The 22,279-nt window shown below is 41.2% G+C and overlaps 14 protein-coding genes and 1 non-coding gene across 15 annotated transcripts; 6 read left to right on the forward strand and 9 right to left on the reverse strand.

The window, feature by feature from the left end:
• Positions 1 to 233: 233 nt before the first annotated feature.
• On the reverse strand, positions 234 to 1,862 carry V1512DRAFT_128602 (uncharacterized protein). The gene is made up of 2 exons (XM_066912952.1): positions 913 to 1,862; positions 234 to 866 (listed from the first exon to the last, which is right to left on the reverse strand). The coding sequence occupies exons 1-2, from the start codon at positions 1,504 to 1,506 to the stop codon at positions 396 to 398; spliced, it is 1,065 nt and encodes a 354-aa protein (XP_066769024.1). The 5' UTR covers positions 1,507 to 1,862; the 3' UTR covers positions 234 to 395.
• A 331-nt stretch (positions 1,863 to 2,193) lies between these two features.
• Positions 2,194 to 2,647, reverse strand: V1512DRAFT_272966 (thioredoxin-like protein; the record flags this gene model as incomplete). The annotated part of the gene is made up of 3 exons (XM_066917711.1): positions 2,194 to 2,247; positions 2,335 to 2,572; positions 2,628 to 2,647. The coding sequence occupies 3 exons, from the start codon at positions 2,645 to 2,647 to the stop codon at positions 2,194 to 2,196; spliced, it is 312 nt and encodes a 103-aa protein (XP_066769025.1).
• A 148-nt stretch (positions 2,648 to 2,795) lies between these two features.
• Positions 2,796 to 5,648, reverse strand: V1512DRAFT_288336 (histidine kinase-like ATPase). The gene is made up of 12 exons (XM_066918140.1): positions 5,541 to 5,648; positions 5,310 to 5,489; positions 5,090 to 5,262; positions 4,944 to 5,037; positions 4,761 to 4,895; positions 4,501 to 4,711; positions 4,156 to 4,452; positions 3,839 to 4,108; positions 3,678 to 3,792; positions 3,496 to 3,628; positions 3,287 to 3,448; positions 2,796 to 3,235 (listed from the first exon to the last, which is right to left on the reverse strand). Exons 1-12 carry the CDS (start codon positions 5,562 to 5,564, stop codon positions 2,951 to 2,953), a joined length of 2,079 nt encoding a protein of 692 aa, XP_066769026.1. The 5' UTR covers positions 5,565 to 5,648; the 3' UTR covers positions 2,796 to 2,950.
• Positions 5,649 to 5,758: 110 nt separating this feature from the next.
• On the forward strand, positions 5,759 to 7,935 carry V1512DRAFT_244450 (uncharacterized protein). Its single transcript, XM_066914333.1, has 3 exons — positions 5,759 to 6,165; positions 6,212 to 7,372; positions 7,419 to 7,935. The coding sequence occupies exons 1-3, from the start codon at positions 5,776 to 5,778 to the stop codon at positions 7,719 to 7,721; spliced, it is 1,854 nt and encodes a 617-aa protein (XP_066769027.1). The 5' UTR covers positions 5,759 to 5,775; the 3' UTR covers positions 7,722 to 7,935.
• V1512DRAFT_268629 (uncharacterized protein) lies at positions 7,744 to 9,231 on the reverse strand. Its single transcript, XM_066917517.1, has one exon. It carries the CDS (start codon positions 9,007 to 9,009, stop codon positions 7,783 to 7,785), a length of 1,227 nt encoding a protein of 408 aa, XP_066769028.1. The 5' UTR covers positions 9,010 to 9,231; the 3' UTR covers positions 7,744 to 7,782.
• Positions 9,232 to 9,744: 513 nt separating this feature from the next.
• Positions 9,745 to 10,707, reverse strand: V1512DRAFT_213566 (uncharacterized protein; the record flags this gene model as incomplete). The annotated part of the gene is made up of 5 exons (XM_066913600.1): positions 9,745 to 10,028; positions 10,072 to 10,172; positions 10,220 to 10,306; positions 10,447 to 10,581; positions 10,607 to 10,707. The coding sequence occupies 5 exons, from the start codon at positions 10,705 to 10,707 to the stop codon at positions 9,745 to 9,747; spliced, it is 708 nt and encodes a 235-aa protein (XP_066769029.1).
• Positions 10,708 to 11,274: 567 nt separating this feature from the next.
• V1512DRAFT_282677 (uncharacterized protein) lies at positions 11,275 to 11,937 on the forward strand (the record flags this gene model as incomplete). Its single annotated transcript, XM_066918009.1, has 1 exon — positions 11,275 to 11,937. A coding segment is annotated over one exon (555 nt), but the record flags the coding sequence as incomplete, so codon positions are not given.
• An 18-nt stretch (positions 11,938 to 11,955) lies between these two features.
• On the forward strand, positions 11,956 to 13,365 carry V1512DRAFT_128790 (NADP-dependent oxidoreductase domain-containing protein). Its single transcript, XM_066912953.1, has 2 exons — positions 11,956 to 13,080; positions 13,136 to 13,365. Exons 1-2 carry the CDS (start codon positions 12,046 to 12,048, stop codon positions 13,283 to 13,285), a joined length of 1,185 nt encoding a protein of 394 aa, XP_066769031.1. The 5' UTR covers positions 11,956 to 12,045; the 3' UTR covers positions 13,286 to 13,365.
• On the reverse strand, positions 13,305 to 15,316 carry V1512DRAFT_278534 (kinase-like domain-containing protein). The gene is made up of 2 exons (XM_066917971.1): positions 15,263 to 15,316; positions 13,305 to 15,211 (listed from the first exon to the last, which is right to left on the reverse strand). The coding sequence occupies exons 1-2, from the start codon at positions 15,282 to 15,284 to the stop codon at positions 13,446 to 13,448; spliced, it is 1,788 nt and encodes a 595-aa protein (XP_066769032.1). The 5' UTR covers positions 15,285 to 15,316; the 3' UTR covers positions 13,305 to 13,445.
• An 89-nt stretch (positions 15,317 to 15,405) lies between these two features.
• Positions 15,406 to 16,583, reverse strand: V1512DRAFT_268642 (glutathione S-transferase). The gene is made up of 3 exons (XM_066917518.1): positions 16,119 to 16,583; positions 15,871 to 16,067; positions 15,406 to 15,822 (listed from the first exon to the last, which is right to left on the reverse strand). The coding sequence occupies exons 1-3, from the start codon at positions 16,544 to 16,546 to the stop codon at positions 15,476 to 15,478; spliced, it is 972 nt and encodes a 323-aa protein (XP_066769033.1). The 5' UTR covers positions 16,547 to 16,583; the 3' UTR covers positions 15,406 to 15,475.
• Positions 16,584 to 16,674: 91 nt separating this feature from the next.
• On the forward strand, positions 16,675 to 17,396 carry V1512DRAFT_268645 (CoA-binding protein). Its single transcript, XM_066917519.1, has one exon. The coding sequence runs from the start codon at positions 16,744 to 16,746 to the stop codon at positions 17,176 to 17,178; it is 435 nt and encodes a 144-aa protein (XP_066769034.1). The 5' UTR covers positions 16,675 to 16,743; the 3' UTR covers positions 17,179 to 17,396.
• V1512DRAFT_250225 (uncharacterized protein) lies at positions 17,359 to 18,323 on the reverse strand (the record flags this gene model as incomplete). The annotated part of the gene is made up of 3 exons (XM_066914653.1): positions 17,359 to 17,869; positions 17,919 to 17,992; positions 18,036 to 18,323. 3 exons carry the CDS (start codon positions 18,321 to 18,323, stop codon positions 17,359 to 17,361), a joined length of 873 nt encoding a protein of 290 aa, XP_066769035.1.
• A 695-nt stretch (positions 18,324 to 19,018) lies between these two features.
• Positions 19,019 to 19,844, forward strand: V1512DRAFT_213573 (uncharacterized protein; the record flags this gene model as incomplete). Its single annotated transcript, XM_066913601.1, has 2 exons — positions 19,019 to 19,405; positions 19,458 to 19,844. The coding sequence occupies 2 exons, from the start codon at positions 19,019 to 19,021 to the stop codon at positions 19,842 to 19,844; spliced, it is 774 nt and encodes a 257-aa protein (XP_066769036.1).
• A 347-nt stretch (positions 19,845 to 20,191) lies between these two features.
• Positions 20,192 to 20,279, reverse strand: V1512DRAFT_t63. The gene has a single exon. It is a non-coding gene; the product is annotated as a tRNA-Val (tRNA).
• Positions 20,280 to 21,468: 1,189 nt separating this feature from the next.
• On the forward strand, positions 21,469 to 22,240 carry V1512DRAFT_255533 (uncharacterized protein; the record flags this gene model as incomplete). The annotated part of the gene is made up of 2 exons (XM_066914810.1): positions 21,469 to 21,590; positions 21,611 to 22,240. Coding segments are annotated over 2 exons (752 nt in total), but the record flags the coding sequence as incomplete, so codon positions are not given.
• Positions 22,241 to 22,279: the final 39 nt, after the last annotated feature.

The raw sequence follows: 22,279 nt of genomic DNA on the forward strand, positions 1-22,279 counted from the left end.
TCATCACCATTCTGCAGATTCGACCAATCCAAAATTGAGAAATTGATGGCGTGATTAAAAATGTCTCCCATCTCAATTAGAAAACCTACCTTTCGGTTGACACGGGCTCGTCGCTCTTTAGGATTGGTCCGGAGCTGGTGGACTGGACACGTTGACGACGCAGCACGTGACTAGGAGTACTTAGCTTGGTTGAATAAACAAACACTCTACCCCACACAGACACCCCACATGGACTCTGAACAATAATGTAAAGTATTGGGGCATTTCCAGACTCCAATTAATTCCAAACTTGCATCGTGTAGAAAAAGTTTCCTTTTATTTGGCACCAACAGAAAAATTGGCATCAATATAGCAGTTCATAAGGCCATACATATACCAGATGTATTGAAATTCATCTATATGAACACAACTTTCTTCGCATTTGGCTGCAGGTCGTTTGACTCCAGTGGATCGACTTTCTGTTGAATCTCTTGTTCTGTACTGGTATGCTTCGTCGCGCGTTTTTGTTGTCGGCGCTGGCGAGCTAGCTCTCTGCGCTGAGCAACCTTTGACAACGCCGTAGTCGTGAAAGAAGGAGCTGGCCGTGAGGTTGAATCTTCAGCTTGTATTATAACACTTGGTTCAGTCGAATCGGATTGAAGCATCTTTTCAGAAACATCCTTCACGTCAAGTGTTTCCCAATCATCGTAATTTCTGTCATAGATATGTTCCACAACGCGATTAACATCTCCTTTGTATTGTTCAATCAAATCTAAAATGAAATGATCTGTGTGCCTTTCTTTGTCCAAGTCTGGCAAAGACGCCGAAATGACTTTCATCATCCACGGCTGAAAATGCTTATAATCTTTCACTGTGGTCATGTACGCCTAAAAAAAATTAGCAGTTAATAAATAGAACCTCGACATTCCATACTTCAGCATCCATAGAGATTTCAGAAACTCCTATGGCCAAACCGTCTAGTCTACGCACCGACGAATAATGTTCCCATTCATGATATGCAATATGTAACATTCTTCGCTGTTCTATGGTAGATTCAATTTGTAGACTCGATTGACCAGATACGACATAGGCAAAGTGAGAAAGGTGTATTTTGATGTTGACATTGAACTTTTGAGCACAAGCAACAATCTCAAGATTGTCGCCATAAACTCCGTCCGTAGCCATTTGATCCAAATAAGCAAGCCATAATGCTTCAATCTTTTCGCTGGAAATGGTTTTGGTTTCGGGCCTTGAAATTTGCAACGTTGTCGCTTTCCTTCTGCCCCCGCGAGCCTTGCCATTTTTAGCGCGATTTGTTGTAGCATACTCTGTGGGTAAGAATTCTATGAATTTAGATTTGTTCCGTCGTAAAAATTCTACCACATCGTGCCTTACGCTTCCATGCCGTTCATGGTCCTCGTATAGTTGATCTGCTAAAGCCCGAAAGAGACAATTTCCATCTCCAATCGTAGTTGCAGCGTACAATCCTTGAGCTGCAAGCAATGGAAATTCTAAATCTTCTTCCATAGTATAGAAATTGAACTTATCACTAAAAGCATTTCATAGCAGCTGCCCCAGATGCTCCAATTCGATAAAATGCTCCCGACAGTAAAGACCTTAAAATGTTGAAGTTACTTTGAATTGGAATAGAAACAGTATCTGTATTTTGCGTCCACAATTTTGGGTTTGATTTGATTGTTAAACGTGTAGGCACACTAAGTTAATTAATTATACTACATTAAAACTGATAACAACTACATGTCGTTGTCGCTACAAAGCCATGACGGATTAGAAGTTCAATGTCTATTAATACCGACTGGTACGAAAAAGTATTTGTTTGCCATTACGCTGATTTAACGCAATCTTTACAAGAACGTAAAAACTTCTTTAAGCTCGCGTAGCAGTACTATACAACTTTTCTCTATGCAGCGTGAAGACAATTTCTGTCTAATCAGTTCCATGGCCTCATCAATGCAAACTATACAAGATCTTTATCTGTGGAATTTTTATCAATACTCAAACTTTGTCTTTAATAGTTAATCAAAATTACTGAAAAATGGACAGTCCGCCAATTACAAAGAGAACGGCCAGTAGCTCGTGCAACTACATAAAATTTCTGCCAATCGAAATCTGCCAATCACTTTAAAATGATTACTCATTAAGCAAAGGATTGAAACAAAGATAAACTTCGTAACCATTCATATTATTAACTAATTACAAAGAATTCTTGATGGCACTCTTCAAAGCACTTGGGTTGGCACCAACAATCTAGGGAATAATTAGTAATTAAGAATGCAATCAATCACAAGTGCGCTCTAGGCATCACTTGGACACGCCATTAACAGTTTAACACACCTCTTTGACCTTCTGGCCACTCTTGAAAAGCATAAAAGTAGGCATAGCACGGATACCAACTTCAGAAGCAATAGCAGCAACTTCATCAACATCAACCTTATAGAAATCGGCATCGCTGAACTCTTCAGAAAAAGAGTGAACCTTAGGAGCAATAACTTTGCAAGGTCCACACCATGTAGCATAAAAATCAATCACAACAAGCTTATCCTCACCAATGGCGGAATGAAACTCTTCGAGGCTATTTCCAGTTAACAAACAACATCTAATAACAAACAATAAAAAGTAAGACGTACGACTTAAGATCTTTAATCATTTTGATTGCGATGGAAGAATGAAATGCTCTAGTCACAGGAGGTTTGAATTGTCTGGGAATGCGCGCAAGGAATAAACCAGAATTCAATGACTTGAGGTTCATTTATGTAATGTTCAGGCAGAGTACGATACGAGTGGCGATGATAATGATATATAGCCAAACTTAAGAATTACTAATGCCTCTAGCGCACCACTACATGACGAATAAGGTACATCAGCACAAACAATGAGTATATATGATAGCGCCACGTTCTCGACTGCCCACAGACTGATTTGTCATGTGGCGCAGTAGCATGTGACGTCATCAACACCGTTCAAACACACGATACAGCCCAGGAAGATTAGCAATCTCAACAACACTTGAAAGCAATTCCTGTGTGGCAATGAGTCGTCGTTTAACAGCCGGAAAAATGAACTTTTCAACGTCGTGTTGTAGTGTTTTCCTTCTAGCATCTATAGCGAGTTCTGTGTCATGATTCATCTGTGTCTGTGTCTGTGTCTGCTGTGACGGCAGCGATTCCGGTACATAAAATAAAGCAAGTTCACTTAAAATCGTTTTAAAGCACGCTTTTTCCTCTGACCAATCGACCTGTTTGGTGTTGAAATTAGCTTTTACGCCATAAGTTTTCGAATGACGTACATAATTGCAAAGACGACTAAAAAACAATGGAAGCTTGCCTAAACTTGGAACATAGTCTTTTAGCAGTAATGGTAAACTGCGCAGTTCACCATTGTTCGTTATAGATATTGAGAAGTACTCTTCGAGCATAGCTTTCATTTCGATCATCTTGTTCAACTTTTCCTGCAAAATAAGCTATCAAAAGATGCATAATTAGTCTAGAAACTTACATCCGTCACCTTATCTGTCATATCATAACTGTTGTAGATACTTATTATCTCTTTAATGCTCAATGGGTGTGCCAGCCAGATAGTTCCGAAGTTTCCAAAGTCAGATAGTCCAATCTGATAGAAAAGATGATAGCTGTTCGCATTGCATTAGCTCCAGCTCTGATTCGTTACTACCTTGGTACCTGAGAGCTCCGTAGTCCACAAGAAACAACTTCACGTCATGCTGAATGGCAACAAATCTGCGGTTATCGTCAACCAATCCAACAAAGATATGATCAGCTAATAGCTCGGTCAAGCCTATTATGTAAGATGATGCTGCAGGTCTCTCTTTATTTTTCCTTACTGTTATGAACGTCATCTTTAATTTGTTTTCTCAGCTCCATTACACTGTGCAATCTTATGTCCAACCGTTGTCGGTCACAAACCACAAACTGCTGATTTCTTATGTCGCTATTCATCTCTGTTTCAGAACTTTGGTCAGTTTGCTGTTCACTCGTTGACAATGTAGCTGTCGACACCTCAGCATGACGTCCAAGATTCATATTTGTGAGCTTCCTTTCTTTATTGTCAGTCCGTACTAAATTGTACTCGAGTGTTCTTTTATGTTTAGTCACTGCAAAGTTTTAGCTTAACTATATAAAAATTCTTGACTATACTCACCAGGCTCAGCTTTATTTGCTTGCGACATGCTAGGCGTTGGCATGAGGGTTTGTATCTTGAATTCTCTGCTGCTATCCACTTCATGCAACGACTTTTGTATTTCTTGGCAAATTTGGTGTATAATTTCTTCTTCGTTCATAAATCGAACTTCGCGCTTGGTTGGATGCACATTCACGTCTAGTTTCTCAGGTGCAATGAGTATAGAAATGTATAGAAATGGATGGCTACCTCGAGGCAAAAACGGTGAATACACCTGAGCAATGGCACGCTTTAGTGGTTCACAAGATACGTTTCGATCTAAGCTAGATTAAACAATAGAACAGACTAATCTTCAGTCACACTCACGATTGATGAAAAAAATCGGTTGGTGATTTTTCTTTACATTGAAATTGGCATTTGTTATCCACCCATGAGCGCCAACGAGCCCGATTTTGGTCATCTCTGATACTTTAAATTCAATCAACTCGTTTGCTATTCCGGAACCAAAAATTCCCCGAATGCGATCCACAGTTGATGCATCGACCGTTGTAAATAGAGAGTTCTGTGATTCACCAAACTAGTAATTTATTAATTTATAAGTTGGGGGAGGCAGTGATTAGTCCAACCTTTTTGCAACTAATTGCTATACCTGTAGAATGAATGCTGTAGCGACCGACGACTTCCAAAATGCGATTGTACTCGTCATTCGGAGATCTAAACGCACGAAGCCTGCTGGGTACGTTAAAAAAAAGATCCTCAACCTAGTTTTATAAGTCATATTGTACAGCATATCAACTATCAAGACGCACCACGATCTGAGTTCCTTTGCGACCAGCAACAGGTTTTGGTTCGGAGCTGGATCCTGGCTTAACAGGGACCATTTTACTATCCAGATATCTGGCTCTTTAAAACGGTTAGTAAGATTTCTCATTTTTGCGTAATTGATCTAAAAAACCTCCATGCGCAGTCAGATTCTTGTCGCCTTGTCGTCACTGTTAGGTGAGCAATATGGGATATGCTGGCGAGAGCTTCACCTCGGAAACCATAGGTCGCAATAGAATTCAGATCCTCAAAAGATACTAATTTTGAAGTAGTAAATCTTTCGCAAAGTATCAACAAATCATCTTTCTAATTCCTAATCAGCATCAGAATGTAACCAAACAATTAATCCCTACAGCTATTCCATTGCCATTATCTGTAATCTGAAGTAATTTCAGGCCGCCCCCTTTTACAACGATGTCAATATTCGTAGCTCCGGCATCAATAGAATTTTCAAGCATCTCTTTCAAAGCATTTGCCGGGGTCACTATGATTTCGCCAGCAGCAATGCGGTTGATGACTGCTGTGTCAAGCGCCTATATAATAATACATTAGCATTTAAATTGTAATTACAAATATTCTCGCACTCTTATCCGTCCAAAATTTTCCATTGATCTTTATTAGTCTTCCTTTCTGCGTTCTAAATAATCAATGGATCAAATTTCAAGTCCCTCCGATTGCAATCTTCGGCATTTTGTCGCGTGAAAGAAATACACAACGCGCTGAACGCGTTCAAAGTCCCAACGAGTCACGTGATAACATAAAAATTTATTGCTACAGCTCTTCTTACTTTTAACTGTTTCTTCATGAACTATCGACAGAATGGGAAAGTCTAAAAAGGTATCCCGTAATTCTTCTGCCAGAGTTTCTGCTATTCAGAGAACTCGTGTGCCAGTTTTGCAACAGAAAGAGGCTTCGTTAGAGGGCACAGTGCATCTTGTGGACAAATTGACTGTGATTGATCCAAATGAGCGCTTGATGGCTATAGTCGCTATATCCAATTCTATTGAAACTTCTGATTTTCGACAAGCCCTGCTAAAGGCCAAACTTGTGCAGAAGCTTGTTGACAATTGTCTCAGTGACAGCTCAGATGAAGTTGTTATGGAAGCATTTGGTGTACTGGGAAATTTGGCTCTGAAGGAGGGATACGATGTCTGTGTGTTTGTATGGAGAAAAGACATTGTGTCTATAATTTCTGCGTGTCTTGTGAAGGTAATCCACTTATCAAATACTGGAGCGGTTTCTGACGAAGTTACAGGTACAGAAGTCACTTGATACGCTCCCTACAATATCAACTATTGAAAGAAATTTGTTGTGTAAACTAGTGGAAAACATTCTACTGTTTTTGACTTCATTGGCTACTTCTTCAGATGACATTCACGAGTCTATAGTCCAAAGATTGCCAACGCTGCCATCGCTTACATTGTATGTCATTTCCAGCAATGCAATCCCTAATTCAGTCAAAGTCGTAGCTGCTGAGAATTTATACGTTTTAAGTGAGCTTAGTTTGCCATATGTAAGTGAAATACAATCAGTCGGATTTGTTGCACCGGAAAATCTCTCGGTATCTGTCAAGATCTATCTTGCGGGTGTGCAATACAACATTCTGGAAGTAAGTCATGCTTCGACTACAGAACTTTTAGATGTTTCACGATCAATTATAGCGCTATTGAAAGAAGTCAAGACTTGTAATTGGTCAGTCGACGTTGAGACAGACACAACTGTCAGGAGCTCTACCGATCAGCGAGCGCTGTACGAAAAGCTTTCGGCTCGTCAAGAGGCTGTAGCGGCTGCTCAAGTTGGTCTGGAACTGATTACAGCGATCAGTGAAGCACTTGTTGTTAGACCAGGCGAATCTAGAAGCCAAGAGTCGGTCGACATTGATTCAAATGAAGACGAAGATATGAGTCAGGGCGACGACGAAGGTAGCGAGACTGCTGAGCATGTTGTCGATGAAGATTTCGTGATGCAGTCTACAGACAATGATACGCAGGATGAGAATTCTATCGCTTCGCTTTTAAGTCACGGCGGACTTGACGCACTGCTGCCGTTCATGGATATGAACGACACAAGAACGCATGCATTCAACGCTCTTAATAACATGATGTGGACCTTAAGCGCCACAGCTCCTCATTGGGCATTATCAAGCGATATTTCATTATTGCAAAAGACTTTGCTGTCTATGAGGTTGACAGAGTGCACAACTGACTGCCGTACTGGATGCATAGGCGCTCTCTGGGCCTGGTCAAAAAGCAGTTCAAGAGAACAACAAGCACAAATTTTCGATGGAGATACTATAAGATACTTTATAAACGGATTTCAACAATTTAGTGATGATGAATCAGTTGAGTACAAAGTCAGACTTGTTGGATTTCTTGGTGTAGTCGCACAGAAGCACATTAAAACCGATTTTACCAAGGTAGTTTCATTGAAAAGTTTTTGTTTCTCAAATGCTAACTGCTTAGGAAATTTCTATCTTTCTTTTAACACAGGTCCTCTCATTACCCAATGTCGAGCCTGTTGTAGTTATCGAGGCACTAAATGCAATTTTCGATATTTTTGCTGACAAGTCTTACGAATACGATAACGCGATTTTTGTGCAGGGGGAATTTTTACGACATTTGCGAAATGCACAGCCCAAGGTTACGGCTATGGCGAAGCAGATTGATCGAAGGAAACAATTTGAATTGAGAGAAAAGGCTGACGAGGTCGTTAACAATCTACAGCGATTTATAGCCTACAAATTCAAAGAACAACAAAAAGTTTGAAAGTTCTTTTACAAGATATGCATTACGGAGATTTTAAGATTATAATTGTTAAACTTGACTATTAATCCAATGTTTCGCCAATGATGCTTGGTATCGTGTGTGATTGACGTACTATTTGCGTGCGACGAACATTTACTCCACTGTCGTACAAAATTTTGTCGTAGTCTTTGTCTGATTTACCGTCGAAGCTTGCCAAATTTAGATTTCTTTTTTGAGAAGGCGAGCGGTAAAAGTCCTTGTGCGCCCGTGGCTTTCTTTCAACTGGGAAAGAAAAAGACGAATCGAAAGACTCTCTCTCATCAGAGCTGTGTTGCTCGCTATAGTCCTCAAAAGTGTAACTTTGGCGAATGGCGTTTGGAGCAGTGATTGGCTTACTGGGCATAGCCGAGGATTGAACGCCTCCCGGGGATTGTTGTCCTCGCAGAATTCGTTCCGCAGTTGCTTGTTTTAAGAATGACACATAAGCAGCGGAGAATACTCGTCCGCTGCTAGGTTTGTAGTCGTATTTGAGGCCAATGGCAGCCTGGGACTCGTTTCGCATTGTTTTGAAATGATCCTGTTTTATTTCGGTTGAATGATGAGAAGACTTAAAACGAGATTGTAATTCCGATCCTGTACATTGGCCGTCGTCATGGAGAGTCTCTTTGACGTCTCTGTTCGGTAAAGACAGCCCTGGATCAGATAACATTTGATCGTAGTAGTGCGAGCTTTGGCTATCAAAAGAACGACGATTGCTGGTCCAATCGTAGATATGCAGGTCGCGACTGTCTCTCCAAGGCCAAGCATTGCGATTTTGTTCATCCAGTAAGGCATTAGTTTCTGTCACTGACGGGTTTCCATCAATATCAACTGTTCCTAAGTTTCGACCAACATTTTCAGAATTAGCTAGAGACTTCTCTGCGCTCGTGGTATGTCTTTGTATTTCTCGGTCCATTGCAGCACGCAACTCGTGTGCATCCATTTGATCCGCAGTCAGGTCTATAGATGTACTTGCTTGAATTCCTGAGTTAGCGAACAAATCCTTTGAGATTGACTCGTCGTTAACCATTTCGTATTTGAATGTCAGTCTAGGATGCGGTTTGAGCAAATCAACTTTATTAACGCAAATCGCTTGTAAATTCTCTCGAAGTTTTCCAACAGCAGTGTCTGACTGGCTATTATGCGGGCTACCAGTTACTTTTGACGATTTGGTATTGGCATCGCGATAGCTTGCTTTTGACCTAAATTTAGATTTTAAGCGAGGCGAGCTTGCGTTTTTTAAATCAGGATCCATAAGAAAGTCTTCCATGATAAGAAATGCTCGCCAGAGCAGTGAAATCTAGCAAATCGTCCCCTTTTCCGACAAAAAAAAGCTGATGCTTACAAGATCCGTGTTAAAAGCTGCAACGTGTATAGTGTTGAATTGAAGCGCAAATATACCACAAAGAAAGCTCATCAAAATTCCTCTTTAGAATATTGGCCACAGAGTTCAGTGGATTTGTTAGTGATGGCTGTGATAGTTGAATCTTATTCAGGAACTTCGAAGAGTAAATTGCATGGTGGGGCTCAAAAGTAAACAAATAAGAACCGGTCACGTGATTTAAAACAAAATTGTCAATCTCTGTTCACGTAGTCACATGTTTTGAAGTAAGGCACGTGACAAAATTACTAGGGTTATCGCAGGATTTGGCAGGTAATTTAATTCTTAATAATAAAATAGGGAGGCTTAAATACCTTCTGCTTACGTGTTTAACAGCAGCATGATTACATTAAAACATCATAAAAACTCAATGTCAAAGCAAATTTGATTGTGGTTACAAATTGTATTCAAAGCAAAACCACGCTAAATAGTACAAACAGTTTGCTACTACTACTGAAAGCTTAAGAGCGTGGATACTGCGAATTGACAGAGTCAAGCCCAGCATTACAAGGAAAGCTACTTTTAACCCCAGGGACAGATGCTAAGCGATTAAGAGAGATATTTGCCAGAGGTTGTCTATGAACTGGAGTTGTAGCAATTCGAGGCGATGAATCATAGCTTGACTTATGCTTCTGAGCCGCATTGTCTAATTATCAGTTTTCGGTTTGCAAAAAATCTTTGTAAATACAACTCACGATATTCCACTGCAGACGGCACAATATCACTACTAGCAGTTCTTGTGGTGGTCTGTAACGGGCCGAACAGCGTCTTGCGTTTGAGTTTGTCGTAAAGCTGTTGAAGTTTAGTAAATTGCCGCGTCTTGTCCTGTAAACTCTCAAGTAGTTCCTGATTCCTTTGAGTGACTATGTCAAGGTCTGTTTTCATTGCTGCGCAGCGATTGCGCGACGCTATGCAATTAGCGTAGCTTGATCGTATGTACATGCAACTTACATCCAATCTCAGAATTTGCATCACGCACTACCCTTTCTAGATGTTGATTTAGCTTATTGAACTTTTCTGTCAAAGATTTCCCTAAATATTCTTGATAGAGCCTAGAAATATGAGAAGATGTATAGAACTCTAAAATGTTTGTCTTGACAGCTCTTGGGAACATTGATAAGTCCAAAAAGCGAGCGCCCTAGAGCAGATCTCGTTTATAACCGAAGGACTTAAACCTGCAAGTACACTCTTAAACGTTAGCTTTCAAGGTCGTAGTATACTTCAAGTCATGCCGATTTATAGTCACTGCATTTGTTAGCGATTTCTCTAAGTCAGAGTTTCTGCAAGTAATAAATACTCTGTCGGATTTAATGTGGTCAGAACTACATCCTAGACAAGTCAATAAAGGTATTTAGCCCAGATTTATTCTGTACATCTGGTTCATTTAGAAGAGTGTCACATGCCGGGCAAATTCGTTCTCCTGGAAATGCTTTGTTGGCGCATTGGATGCAGAAGATATGACTGTGACTGTTATAGAAAATCCTACTTAAATCCAAAGAAAAAAACCAGCCTGCATGTTGTAACAACGCCTTGTTGACTTAAATGACGCCTACAGTGATGATTATTACAGCGAAGCTGATAATCCATTATTGTATAAAGAGACACTAGAGGCGCGAACTGTAAATAAGAATGTAAACAAGAAGCGGCGCATGAGTCTATGCTAACTAACACACGTACTCTACACGTCATTAAATATGATTTCAGCTGATATCACAGCTGTCTCGACACTCATTGCATTAGCGTTTTTGATAATTTTGTATTATTGTTATTATTGTTATTATCGTGCTTGCAGCAAGTCCAGAATCAATACTCTCAAATACGTTTCTCCTCTTGATGGATCCGAAATTATGAATGCTTTGGTAAGTCAGAATGCCCACTGGCCGTCGCCATCATATGAATTATTTATACTTCATGGGCGATCAATACCACTCGACATTCTCATGATCGATCTGTTTGAAGGTCGCACTGGGCTTCGTGGATCACTCTCTGATTCTCTATGGCTGTTGCATCAAATGACAGAATGCCACTGGACACTAAAGCTGCTTATGACATTATTATGCACTAAACCGAAAACCATCACGGCATATTCAGATTTGCTGCAGTAATAAGTTGAAATGATCACTGGCCATTCTATAACTAATTTGTCACAGATCTACGCGTCGTTTGCAGCTGGCATTTCAGTTAAAAAATCTAGTCCTTGCTCAAATCTGGGATATCGATAGAAACGATCAGATTGGAATTTTAGGATCTCGAAAATTTGAGCGGCACGTCTTCAAACACTATTGCGTTCAGAAACGACCGGAATCACCTACTAAGTATGATAAACTAATTTCATTAGCTGCACACACAGACTTAGATGAGGCGCTGAATCAAGTCAAGATCGACGGATTGGTAGCTGTCGAAGTGAGTATTTTAAATGATCGTTCTTCTACAGTTGCCTGGTATAAGGCATTAACTGCGCAATACTGTGGCCAGCAACACTTAGCAGGACTAACCATGACCTCGTTGAAGTCGGCATTTAACTTTCTGCTACAGCGTGATATTAAAATTGAGTCGGTCGTTGATACCAGTTTTGAACAAGCAAATATCTGTAGAGAGTCAGCAAATACTGCCGCTACAAGAGTTCACGCCGTATGCGCTGCTTGGACCGCAGTGTTGATTGTCAATGGTGAAATTAGCAGTTACGTTCTCATTGGTCGTAAATGTTAACAAATTTAAGTACAAAACTTGCTTTGTTTTCGCTAAAATATAAAGTAATTACTAGAGCGCTATTACAATAACACCTTATTAGGTCGGCAAAGCGAGCGATGACGTCGAACAGCGTAATACTCATCCCGCTACTGCCTAGCTAGTCACATAAGTCACCTCCATTTTGATTTCTCACCCAATTTGTTAAGAGTTTCTTTGCAGTTTGCGCTTCATTGGATGACAATTGTCTCCAGATTATTGCCTTTAGCTTCTATCCGTCGTCGACGCCGTCTCATTACTGTCCTTGCTGGATTAACACTTTTATTTTTCCTGGTAATCTATTTTGCACAGTCTCACTCATCTGGAAATCCTAGAACCTACAGAAGACCTGGTACTCCTTTAGATTCAGACCTAACAGCAGTTCATCGTCCACCCCCTCAGTTACGACTTCCTTCGATTAAAGATTCTCTTGCTGTCGGATTCAATCCAGAAACTGATCCCGCAATCCAGGCAGAAATTCGCAAATTTCACAAACAATACAACAAACTAAACAAATTCAAGTTGAATCAAATGGCCTTCCCGAAATCTCTTACTTTGCAATCTAGAGTACGCCTGTCGTCAGGCTTTGAAATGCCTGTTCTCGGTTTTGGTGTCTATATGGCCTACGGCGAAGAAGTCATTAACGCTGTTTATCATGCTCTCAAAACTGGTTACCGTCACATTGATTCCGCTACGCTTTATGAGAATGAGCGTGAGGTTGGTGTCGCAATTAAGAAGTGGATTCACGATACAGGCGCTAAACGCGAGGATGTGTTTTTCACAACGAAAGTCTGGGATACAGATCAAGGCTATAACAACACAAAAAAGGCAATCAACTGGTCGCTACGCGAGTGCGACCTAGGTTATATTGATCTGTATCTTATTCATTCACCTTACCCTGGTCGTCAACTACGCAAAGAAACATGGCAAGCCATGGAGGAGGCGGTTCAGGAAGGGAAGATCAGATCGATTGGTGTATCGAATTATGGCATCAAACATCTCAAAGAGATGGAATCTTACGCAAAAATTAAGCCAAGCGTTAACCAGCTAGAAGTTCATCCATTTCTAACCCGCAAGGAATTGGTCGAATACTGTAAAGAACGTGATATTGTAGTCGAGGCTTTTTGTCCTATCACTCGTGGTCTCAAGTTCAATGATACTAGAGTTCAGTCTTTGGTTGCGAAGCATAAACGCACACCTGCTCAAATTATGCTTAGATGGAGCTTACAACGAGTAAGTATTGTCATTAAGTTTTATTGCTCACTTTAATACTCATAACAATTATTAGGGCATGGTACCTTTACCTAAGAGTTCAACTCCAAAGCGTATTGAGGAAAACGCACAATTGTTCGATTTTTCTCTCAGCGACAATGATATGGAGCTGCTTATGACTAACGAGTATTACATTGTCGACTGGGATCCTACAAATGTAGCCTAATGATAGTATACTCTTCATCTAACACTGATCCAAAGGTTTTATTCTCTAAATGATAACACTGAACTAAACTTATCTCAGATATACATTATATTGCCACACGTGCTGCCAAGGAAAACAGAAAAAAGCCAAATACGCCAGTAGCATCCCTTATTTCATAGCCTCAACCAATCACACTTCCTGGTCCAGGTCCACTTTGTCCAGCAGTCGTTCCAAGTCGATTGTCAGAATAAGTCCAGCCCCCAAATTGACGCTGAATACTTTCGGAAAGATAATCGTCTACAACGGAATCTGTTGGAACTTCACTAGTAAACTCCTTGTCAAAATTGGAGGTATCCGTCGCTGATGCCACACTCGGTTTAAAAGGTGGCGGATACTTTTTACCCAATAACTTCTTCCAATCGATTTCAGCAAAAAACTTATGGTTCTTGATTTCAGCAGGCCCGTTGGCTCCAAGCCGTCGCTTTGGATCTCTATCAAGCAAGCCAGTCAAAAGTGACTTGGCGTCTTTGTCCATATCATCCGGAAAGCGCAATGGCTCTTGCAAAATCTTGCGATACATTTCGTTGGTATTTTCGTCGTAAAATGGCGGTAATCCAGTCAACATCTCATATAACAAAACACCGAGCGTCCACCAATCGACTGTCTTGGTGTACCCCTGACCCAGAAGCAGCTCAGGCGCAAGATACTCGGGCGTTCCGCAAAAAGTATTTGTCTTGTCGTCTTCCCTCATATTAAGTTTGCACAAACCAAAATCGCATAAAGATATATGTCCTGTATAATCTAGCAAAATATTTTCTGGCTTCAAGTCACGATAAATGACGTTGAACTCGTGCAGACACTCGAGGGCACACAGCAACTCAGCTGTATAAAATCGAGCACGGTTTAAATCAAATTTTCCTTCGCGCTGTAAATGGTGAAACAGTTCACCACCATTCACAAAAGCCAAAACAAAATACAGCTTTTCAGGTGATTGAAAACTAAACTTCAACGGAACAATAAAGGGATTATTGATCTGTGCCAGCACTGTTCTTTCTGCCAGAGTATGATTTACCTCCGATCTAGAAACAATGTGGGCCTTGCGAATAGTTTTCAAAGCGTAGATACGTGAAGTATCCTTTTTGCGAACTTGCATCACTTTTCCAAATGATCCCTTTCCCACAACTTTTAAAAGCTCAAAGTCGTCAATTGTCAGCGGTATATTCAGATTTGGCCTAAATGACGCAGTTATGTGAATCTTCCCACTACCCCAAGAAACAGCAACCCATTCGTCAATCTTTCCGGATCTAGCGTCAAACTTCGGCGAAACTTTGCAAGATCCAAGTAGAATGTCCTCATCCGATCCTGCAGGTCCACTAGCTGAAGAAGTAAAGAAGGAGCCAGTGTTTCGTACATACATCGAAATTGTCAGAGTCTCAGCTCTGCTGACATCGAAATTCGCAGTCTGGTCCCATTTAGGGGCTTCTATAGTACCAGACTTGGCATCAAGAATGACTTGAGTCTTGTCAAACTCCAAAACCAAATATGGCAGAAACCGACGAGATGATGACGCAGTGGTCGAATATTGCAGCGCGCTACTTTGACCGTGCTGTGCATGGGTATATGAAGGTGGCAGCGAAATTCCAGTCGCTTCATGTATCGTTACAGTCAGCAAACCTGGCTTTACTGTAGATGTTGTAGACGTTGATGCCGACGATCTATGGCTAGAAGCAAGTGTCTGCTTAGAGGAAGGTGCTGGTGGTGCTGGTGCAGCTGCATGATTGGAATCATCATGCTTGCTGATGTGATAGAAATGGTGGTTATGAGACTTTGAAGTAGGTTCTGGGGCAGCCTTCTCAGGGTGATCATTGGCGTATGTCTGAGGTGTGATTGTTGACGTTGAAGATGAGCGAGAAGAAGAGCCTGACGTCAAATGCGTCTCACGTAATTCTTTCAATACAAGTTAATGAGATCATGCATCATAGAGTACAATCAGCTTACTTTTTGTAAGTTTCCAAGACATTTCTTGTTCTGCACAGTGTAGAATGCGCAAGGGTTTAACAAGTGGAGGAGTGCAAAGCGGCGGACGACCGAACAACCTTGAGAACTGCAGCTTCAACGTTTACGCATATGTGCCATAAATATAACATAATTATAAAGCCAAAGTTTTATATAAAGCATTACAGTTTAAGCTAACATATTGATATTGACTGACTACACTCGTTCCATCATTATTGGAATTGGACCAGCAGGTGCAATTCCCGTTTTTGCAGTCGAATAGCCTTTCTTCAACTGTTCCAAAAAGGTTGTATCTTTAAAAATAGCAGGAAAATCGTAGTAGAGATGAAGTAACCAACGCTGAAGATTTGGATATCCATATCTGATCATTCTAATGTTGCAGCTAAATAAAGTGAAATAGGCAGCATCAAACCGAATTATGGTAGGAAATAAGCGAATATCTGCTTCGGTTAAAGTCGACCCAAATAAGAATTCACGTCCGTCAGAGAGAATCTCCTCTAATCGGTCAAGCGATCTAAAAAGCGGATAAACATTTTCGTCATCTAGAGTGTCAAATTTAATACTTCGTACTACTCAGCAAAGACACATACAGGCGCTTTGAGTAGTTGCAAATCCAGCTTTGTAAACTCCATTATTCACAGTGTTGTATACCCATTCGTTCATTTTATCGATTTCTGGCCTAAGAGATTCGGGATATACATCAATTGCAGCTTTATCAGCAGGTAGCACTACATTAAAAGCTGTGTTGAACATCCTGATGATTTCGCTTGACTCATTGTTTACAATCCTTGAACTGTTTAGCGAGATTCTCCAAAAAAACAATCACACTCTATCTTACGTCTCATATTTTAAATCCCAAAGCATAGGCACAGTAAATCGTTTATCGTAATTTTTATCCGCTTTGAAATAAAATTGACTAAGCAGTGTAAATCCATAATGAGGATCTTTTTCACACGAATTGTCGACAGGTTCAAAGTACCAACCTTGCTCACCCAATGCCCAGTGTAGCCAGACCACACTGACAAACTCCTCAAGTCCCTTCAATTTTATCATAAGCAGTACTCTATGTGCCCATGGACACGTGGCGCACACGTAAACAACGTATCGATTCTTCTCGGGCTTGAAGTGTGGGTGGCCGAGAGAGATCATATCGCGAAAAGTGGAAGCTTGCCGTCTGAACTTGCCGTCTTGATCGGCCTGATTCTTACGCTGATCAGCGTCAACTCCCGGGCCTTTAGCATTTGGGTCATCTGGAAGAGCGGGCATTTTGTTTGGCAAAGGGAATGAAATCTTGCCGGTGAAACGTATTGAGTAAAGTTCGATAACTACTTTAAATATGCCCCAGTTGGTGTCAACAGAGCCGCAAATCTAGTGGCTCTGCTCTCCGTGCTTGGTGAGACTTACAAATCTACTTTGTAATCCGTGATAGTCCTACCTCGTGACTTTTTTCTCATTCTTCATATATGGCAGCTGAATCCGTTCGCCAGTTTTTCACGGCTCGTTCTTTTGCTGTAGCCGGCGCTTCTACTGATACTGCAAAGTACGGTAATAAAGTGCTGAAGTGGTACTATGACCACGATCTTTCGGCAACTGGCGTTAATCCAAATGAACCAGTTGTCTATGCAGTCAAATGTTCTCCATCAATTACAACCTTAATCGAAAGTACGCATCTTGATAGTATATCAGTGAGTGTTGTCACTTCTCCGCGAGTGAGTCAGTTGCTTCTTGAAGAACTTAATAGGTTGGGACCGGGTGTTGTCAAAGGTGTCTGGTTTCAACCTGGAAGTTATGACAATGCTACTTTAGCAGCGGCAAGTAAGGATCTCAACATAATTGCAGGAGGTAGGTGCATTCTTCTTGAAGGAGAACAAGGACTGCACGCTTCGGAGAAATTATAATTAAAATGCTATTTCCATAAAAGAGTATTCCAGTGAGCTAAAGATCAAATCAAAACTGCATACAGACTATGCACCGATCTTTCAGTCATGACAGTATTTTGAATAAGGGAACCTATAAAATACGTTTAGTGCATTGCTTGCCCGCAATCGCCAATTTACTGAATAATGTTTGATTCCAGATTAATCAAAATGCTCTGAACCCTCGTCAAAAACGAAAACCGTACGATGCTCGTCTTCCATCTCCTGCATTAGTGGATCGTACAACTCAGGACCATGCCGTCTTCGTTGATAGTCAAAATAAATGCACATTAGTAGCAAAATACCTTGAAAGACAGCAGATGAAAAATAAGGTAACCACGAACTCCAGGCAGTACCTTCACGCATTGAAAGGCTGAGTGCGAAAAGGAACCCACCCGGAGACTGCATTAACATCGTATACACACTCAAAGACTCAGCATGCCTCAGTTTATACGTCAAATATATTTGAGGCAAGTACTGACAAGACGCAAGTATTGTAGCTTCAACTCCTAATAATCCTGCAAAAAACTTGATATACGAATTGGTAACGTGAAAGTAGAGACCAAACGCAAGAGTCGCAGCGAAATGACACAACGCCAATGTAAACACACACAATGCAACGTGATATTCCGATCTGTGGCTAGCTGGGAAATAGATAAGATACAGCAATAAGCTAATCTAATTAGCATACCACTGTTATTGCACATGTCAACATGACCTACATTATGGTGAACATAGAGAATTGTAAAGCAATTTGAGTGACTCCAAGAGTAGCCGCAATGCATTTACCTGGAGACTGAAGGGGTTAGTCCAAGTCGTTTACTAATATATACACGTACTAGCACTTGACAGCATTCCACAACATCTGTAGAAAGTAATAGCACGTTTCCAAACGAACATGTTCCCGCACATGTTCCTAGTAATAGAAACCAAGGAGATATGCCTAACGAACTCTTTCTGGCTATTATTTTGATTTGCTGAGGGACATATGACACAAATATTCCGACTGTGATGCCAATGGAGATCAGCAAATTGAAGTAGTTCGGATGGTCTAGTGCTACGCATAGTCCTGATGATGCCAAATTAGACGGTGGGGAAAAAGACGCTGACACGTCAAAGGTCGCCATGCCTTGTTTAAATAAATACGCGATAGCGCGCTTCGGCTTGCGTATTTACAGACCAAGGCTGCTGTAATCGTAATCACTGGGAGGGTGCGGAGCGGCTTATGAAGCTCTGTTTGAGCTAACAGTAAGAATGTGCCAATCGTCACTAAGTTATTCTGTATTTAAATTTATGCTACAAATTCACAGAAAGTTAAGTATAAACATTAAACCCAAAAGCCATCGTCGTGTAGCTGTTCTTTGATTTCAGTTAGTGTCGTAATGACTTTTGAACTACAGTATATAACTTAGCTAGATGGAAGCTACAATAGCATGTAAGTACTATGGGTCTTGTGCTATACAATAACGCTTTCCGTCTCATCGTTCCCTGGCTTCTTAATTGCAAGCGAATGCATCATGGACATGACATTACACACTCCGTATTAGTTACGTGCTTAGTTTGTATTCAGGAATTATTTTGAATACCTTATTCAAAACCTACTCGAATATTTTCACGACAACTACAAAATTCGAGGAGTTTGTTCCAACCTTGTCCGACATTCTCCTGAAATATTTCACCGACTGGTGCTATCACTATGGCTCCTAATACAGCCTACAGTTATGAACCAAGTCTAAGGTCGCGCGTCAAATCAGAAACAAATTTTGCATCAAAAGGTGCTGTTCCTAAGAAAGGGAGTAATGGCTCTCTTGCACCACCCGGTATGAACGGCGTGGAAAGAACAAAGTCTTCAAGCGAACCTCTTACTCCCAGGTCTCGGTCTCCGGTGGGATTGATACCGTTGCACCGAAACTACCGGCATTTTATTCACAAATACGAAGTTCCTCGGAAATTATTACACGTGTCAATAGGATTTCTGACGTTGGTCCTTTACCTACGAGGTGCTAATGTCGCTAGTGTAACCCCTTTCTTAATATTTCTTTTACTAGTCATTCTACTTTTGGATGTGATTCGTTTTGGGTCACCGGCTTTCAGCAAATACTATATCAAGTTTTTTGGTTTCTTGATGAGAGAGAGTGAAGTTAATCAATGGAATGGCATCGTCTTCTACCTTTCAGGACTCATTATCGTATTCCTCGCCTTTTCTAAGGTATACAAGCATCTATACTTTATGTATATGATTCCCTGACTTTTTTATTTAGGACATTTCCCTTCTTGCTGTGCTACTTCTCTCATGGTGTGATACTGCGGCATCTTCTTTTGGGCGTGCATACGGCCATCTTACTCCAAAAATTTTTAAGAACAAATCATTGGCAGGTACTGGTGCAGCTTTTTTGACTGGAACATTTTCTGCGTACTTGCTTTACGGTTTTATATTTCCAAAAACGTCCGGTCTTAATGTTGATGATCACCTGGCTTGGACTCCCGAAAGTAGCAATCTTTCACTTTCTTCACTATGTGTTCTTTCGGGTTTTTCAGGTGCTGCGGCCGAGGCCGTGGAATTATGGGGCTTGGATGATAATCTTACAATTCCAGTAATTTCTGCTATTGTGATGCAACTTGCCGTTCTTCTGTGTAAAAGTAGTTAGCCACGAAGCCGTCTTATTTTTAAAGACAAAATTGTTGAAGAGACGTAACGTGTATGATACCAAGCTGTTAAAGAGTATTGTACGATATTTATTACAGAGTTTATTAGACTGAAGACAAAAACTGCTAGCTTCACCGAGCAAGACGCTAGACAATTATTGTAGGTTACTAGCATTTTCACATGTCGATATGCAACCTCAACCCTTACCTCAAGGGCTGAAAAAAGGGTTGAAAAAAGGGAAAAAGAAGAAGAAAAGAAAAAGTAAAGAAGAAGAAAAGAAAAAGTAAAGAAAAAGTAAAGAAATAAAAATAAATAAAAATAAATAAAAATAAAACAAAAATTAAAAAATGATCCAACCGCGAATCGAACGCGGAACCTCCTCGGAGTTCAGAACACAATGTGAACGAGACGTGATAAACCGTTACACCACTGGACCTTACTACAATCTGTTAAGCGACAAGCCGGTTTAAACCCCGAGAGTTCAAAGAAGAGTTATGTTTTCCAATGGTTAAAATGTATTAATACAAGTGCATAACTAGGTCTATATATAATAAAAGGTATAAAGATAAATAGAATATTGTAGAAGAAAGTAATTGTAAGTATAGAAGAATGAAGAAATAGAACGAAAAGGAAAGGTCTTGAAGGATGTCGAAATATCTAGAAAGAAGGTTAAGAAGAAAAGTTAGATGGTTAGTCAAGGTCAGTGTAAGAGACGTGTCGTGACGCTCTTATACGTTTGTAGGAAAGATATGTAAACTGCTTATATTGAAGTAACTCGTAGACCTAGGTGAACAATGACTCCTCACTGTAATTGTTAAGAACGATTCAGGTAAGTCATTCTAACAATAGGAGTTGGGCGGCGGAGGCCGACGGCGTGTGGTTGTGTTGGTGCGTTTACGATTGCCGGAGGAGTCCGGACCCGGCGATCCGCGGTTAGCGTGAACAATCGTGTGTTACGGATTGAATCCGTGCGGCTTACGCCTTGGACCTGAACTGGTGCGGCTTGGTGCACCAGGGTTCATTGCGGCTTGCTCAGCGACGGGTGAGGCTAGTTTAGGGTTTTAGGGTTTACAACTCTCTTCCTTCAAGCCTTGGCCGTGACTGCTTTTGAGCAAGGTCTGATACAAAGATATACTTATTTGTGTGCTTTCCTTTTTCTCTTCCTAACACTCGTAACACGCACATAAATTTGATATCTTTGTATCAGGTAAGTCTTGTTTGTTATTTGTGTAGTTTGTTAATAAACTTTGTATCAGTATCAGTATCAATACCCACAAACCTGAACAATAGAAGCGGTGTCCGCTAGACGTAGAAAGCCCCAAGCTTGATATCTTGTTATCTAGATTACAGTGAGGAGTCATTGTTCACCTAGGTCTACGAGTTACTTCAATATCAGCAATTTACACATCTTCTCTTACAAACGTATAAGAGCGTCACGACACGTCTCTTACAGGGGCCCGTATTCGACGTCAAAGGCCAAGACAGAGATACCGCTCCTCCGATCATTCCTCTGTCAACAACAGGCCGCTGCAACTTTCGGCTAATGGACTGACCTCGCGTCTCGCGACAGGAACGCAATCGACGGTTTGCCGCTGATCTTTGTCTTCATTGCGGTAAGCCCGGCCATGTTCTTCGCAACTGCCCGACAAGGGATCAAAGCCAAAGACATTGCGGCCTACTGCCGCGACCTATCTGACCACGAGTTCCCAGACGACGACGACGACGACGAGGCACCCGCTCCAACCTTGTATGCGTTGTCGGGAAAAGGCCCAGCCCGTCAGTAAGCGGCCCACTGACGGGCAAGAACAAAGACAAAGACAAGGATAACCCCATTCCGGCGGACAAAGGAATCTCGGACGAAACTGAGCTGGCCGTCGTTGAGAACACGGTAGTGTTGGACAAGGAAGTTTTGAACCGGTGTGAGCTCGCAGCCGTCGCGGACGCGGTATCAACCCAACCACGTTTGATTATACCTAGCATCTTATCAGCAGTTTCCAACAGACACATCCAGTTCAAAACACCGATACTTATCGACTCTGGCGCTACTGACAACGTCATCGGTTCAGATCTAGTGCAAAAGGAAGGAATTCCAATGGTCAAAAAGAATATTCCAGTCTTAGCGCGTGTTATTGACGGTCGTGAGTTGGACCCAATCACTCATGAAGCAGTTTTGACAGTGGTCATCGCGGGCCACGCTTCCGAAGAAACTTTTGACATTACCAAGCTCGGACACCAACAGGTTGTGTTGGGTCACAGTTACCTGAAGGACCATAATCCGGACGTAGATTGGAGTGCCGGAAAGATTAAGGGTTGGAATACAACGTGCGTTAAGGATTATCATGTATCGTTCGATGATCGAGCAGCTGCAGCCGGCGAGTCGGACGAGTGCAGACCGTGGTGTGGACACTATGCGTGCCGGGGAGAAAAGAGCTGTGT

The sequence above is a fragment of the Lipomyces arxii genome, assembly GCF_038497795.1.
Source record: "Lipomyces arxii strain Phaff 12-163 unplaced genomic scaffold V1512scaffold_41, whole genome shotgun sequence".
NCBI classification, from domain to species: domain Eukaryota; kingdom Fungi; phylum Ascomycota; class Lipomycetes; order Lipomycetales; family Lipomycetaceae; genus Lipomyces; species Lipomyces arxii.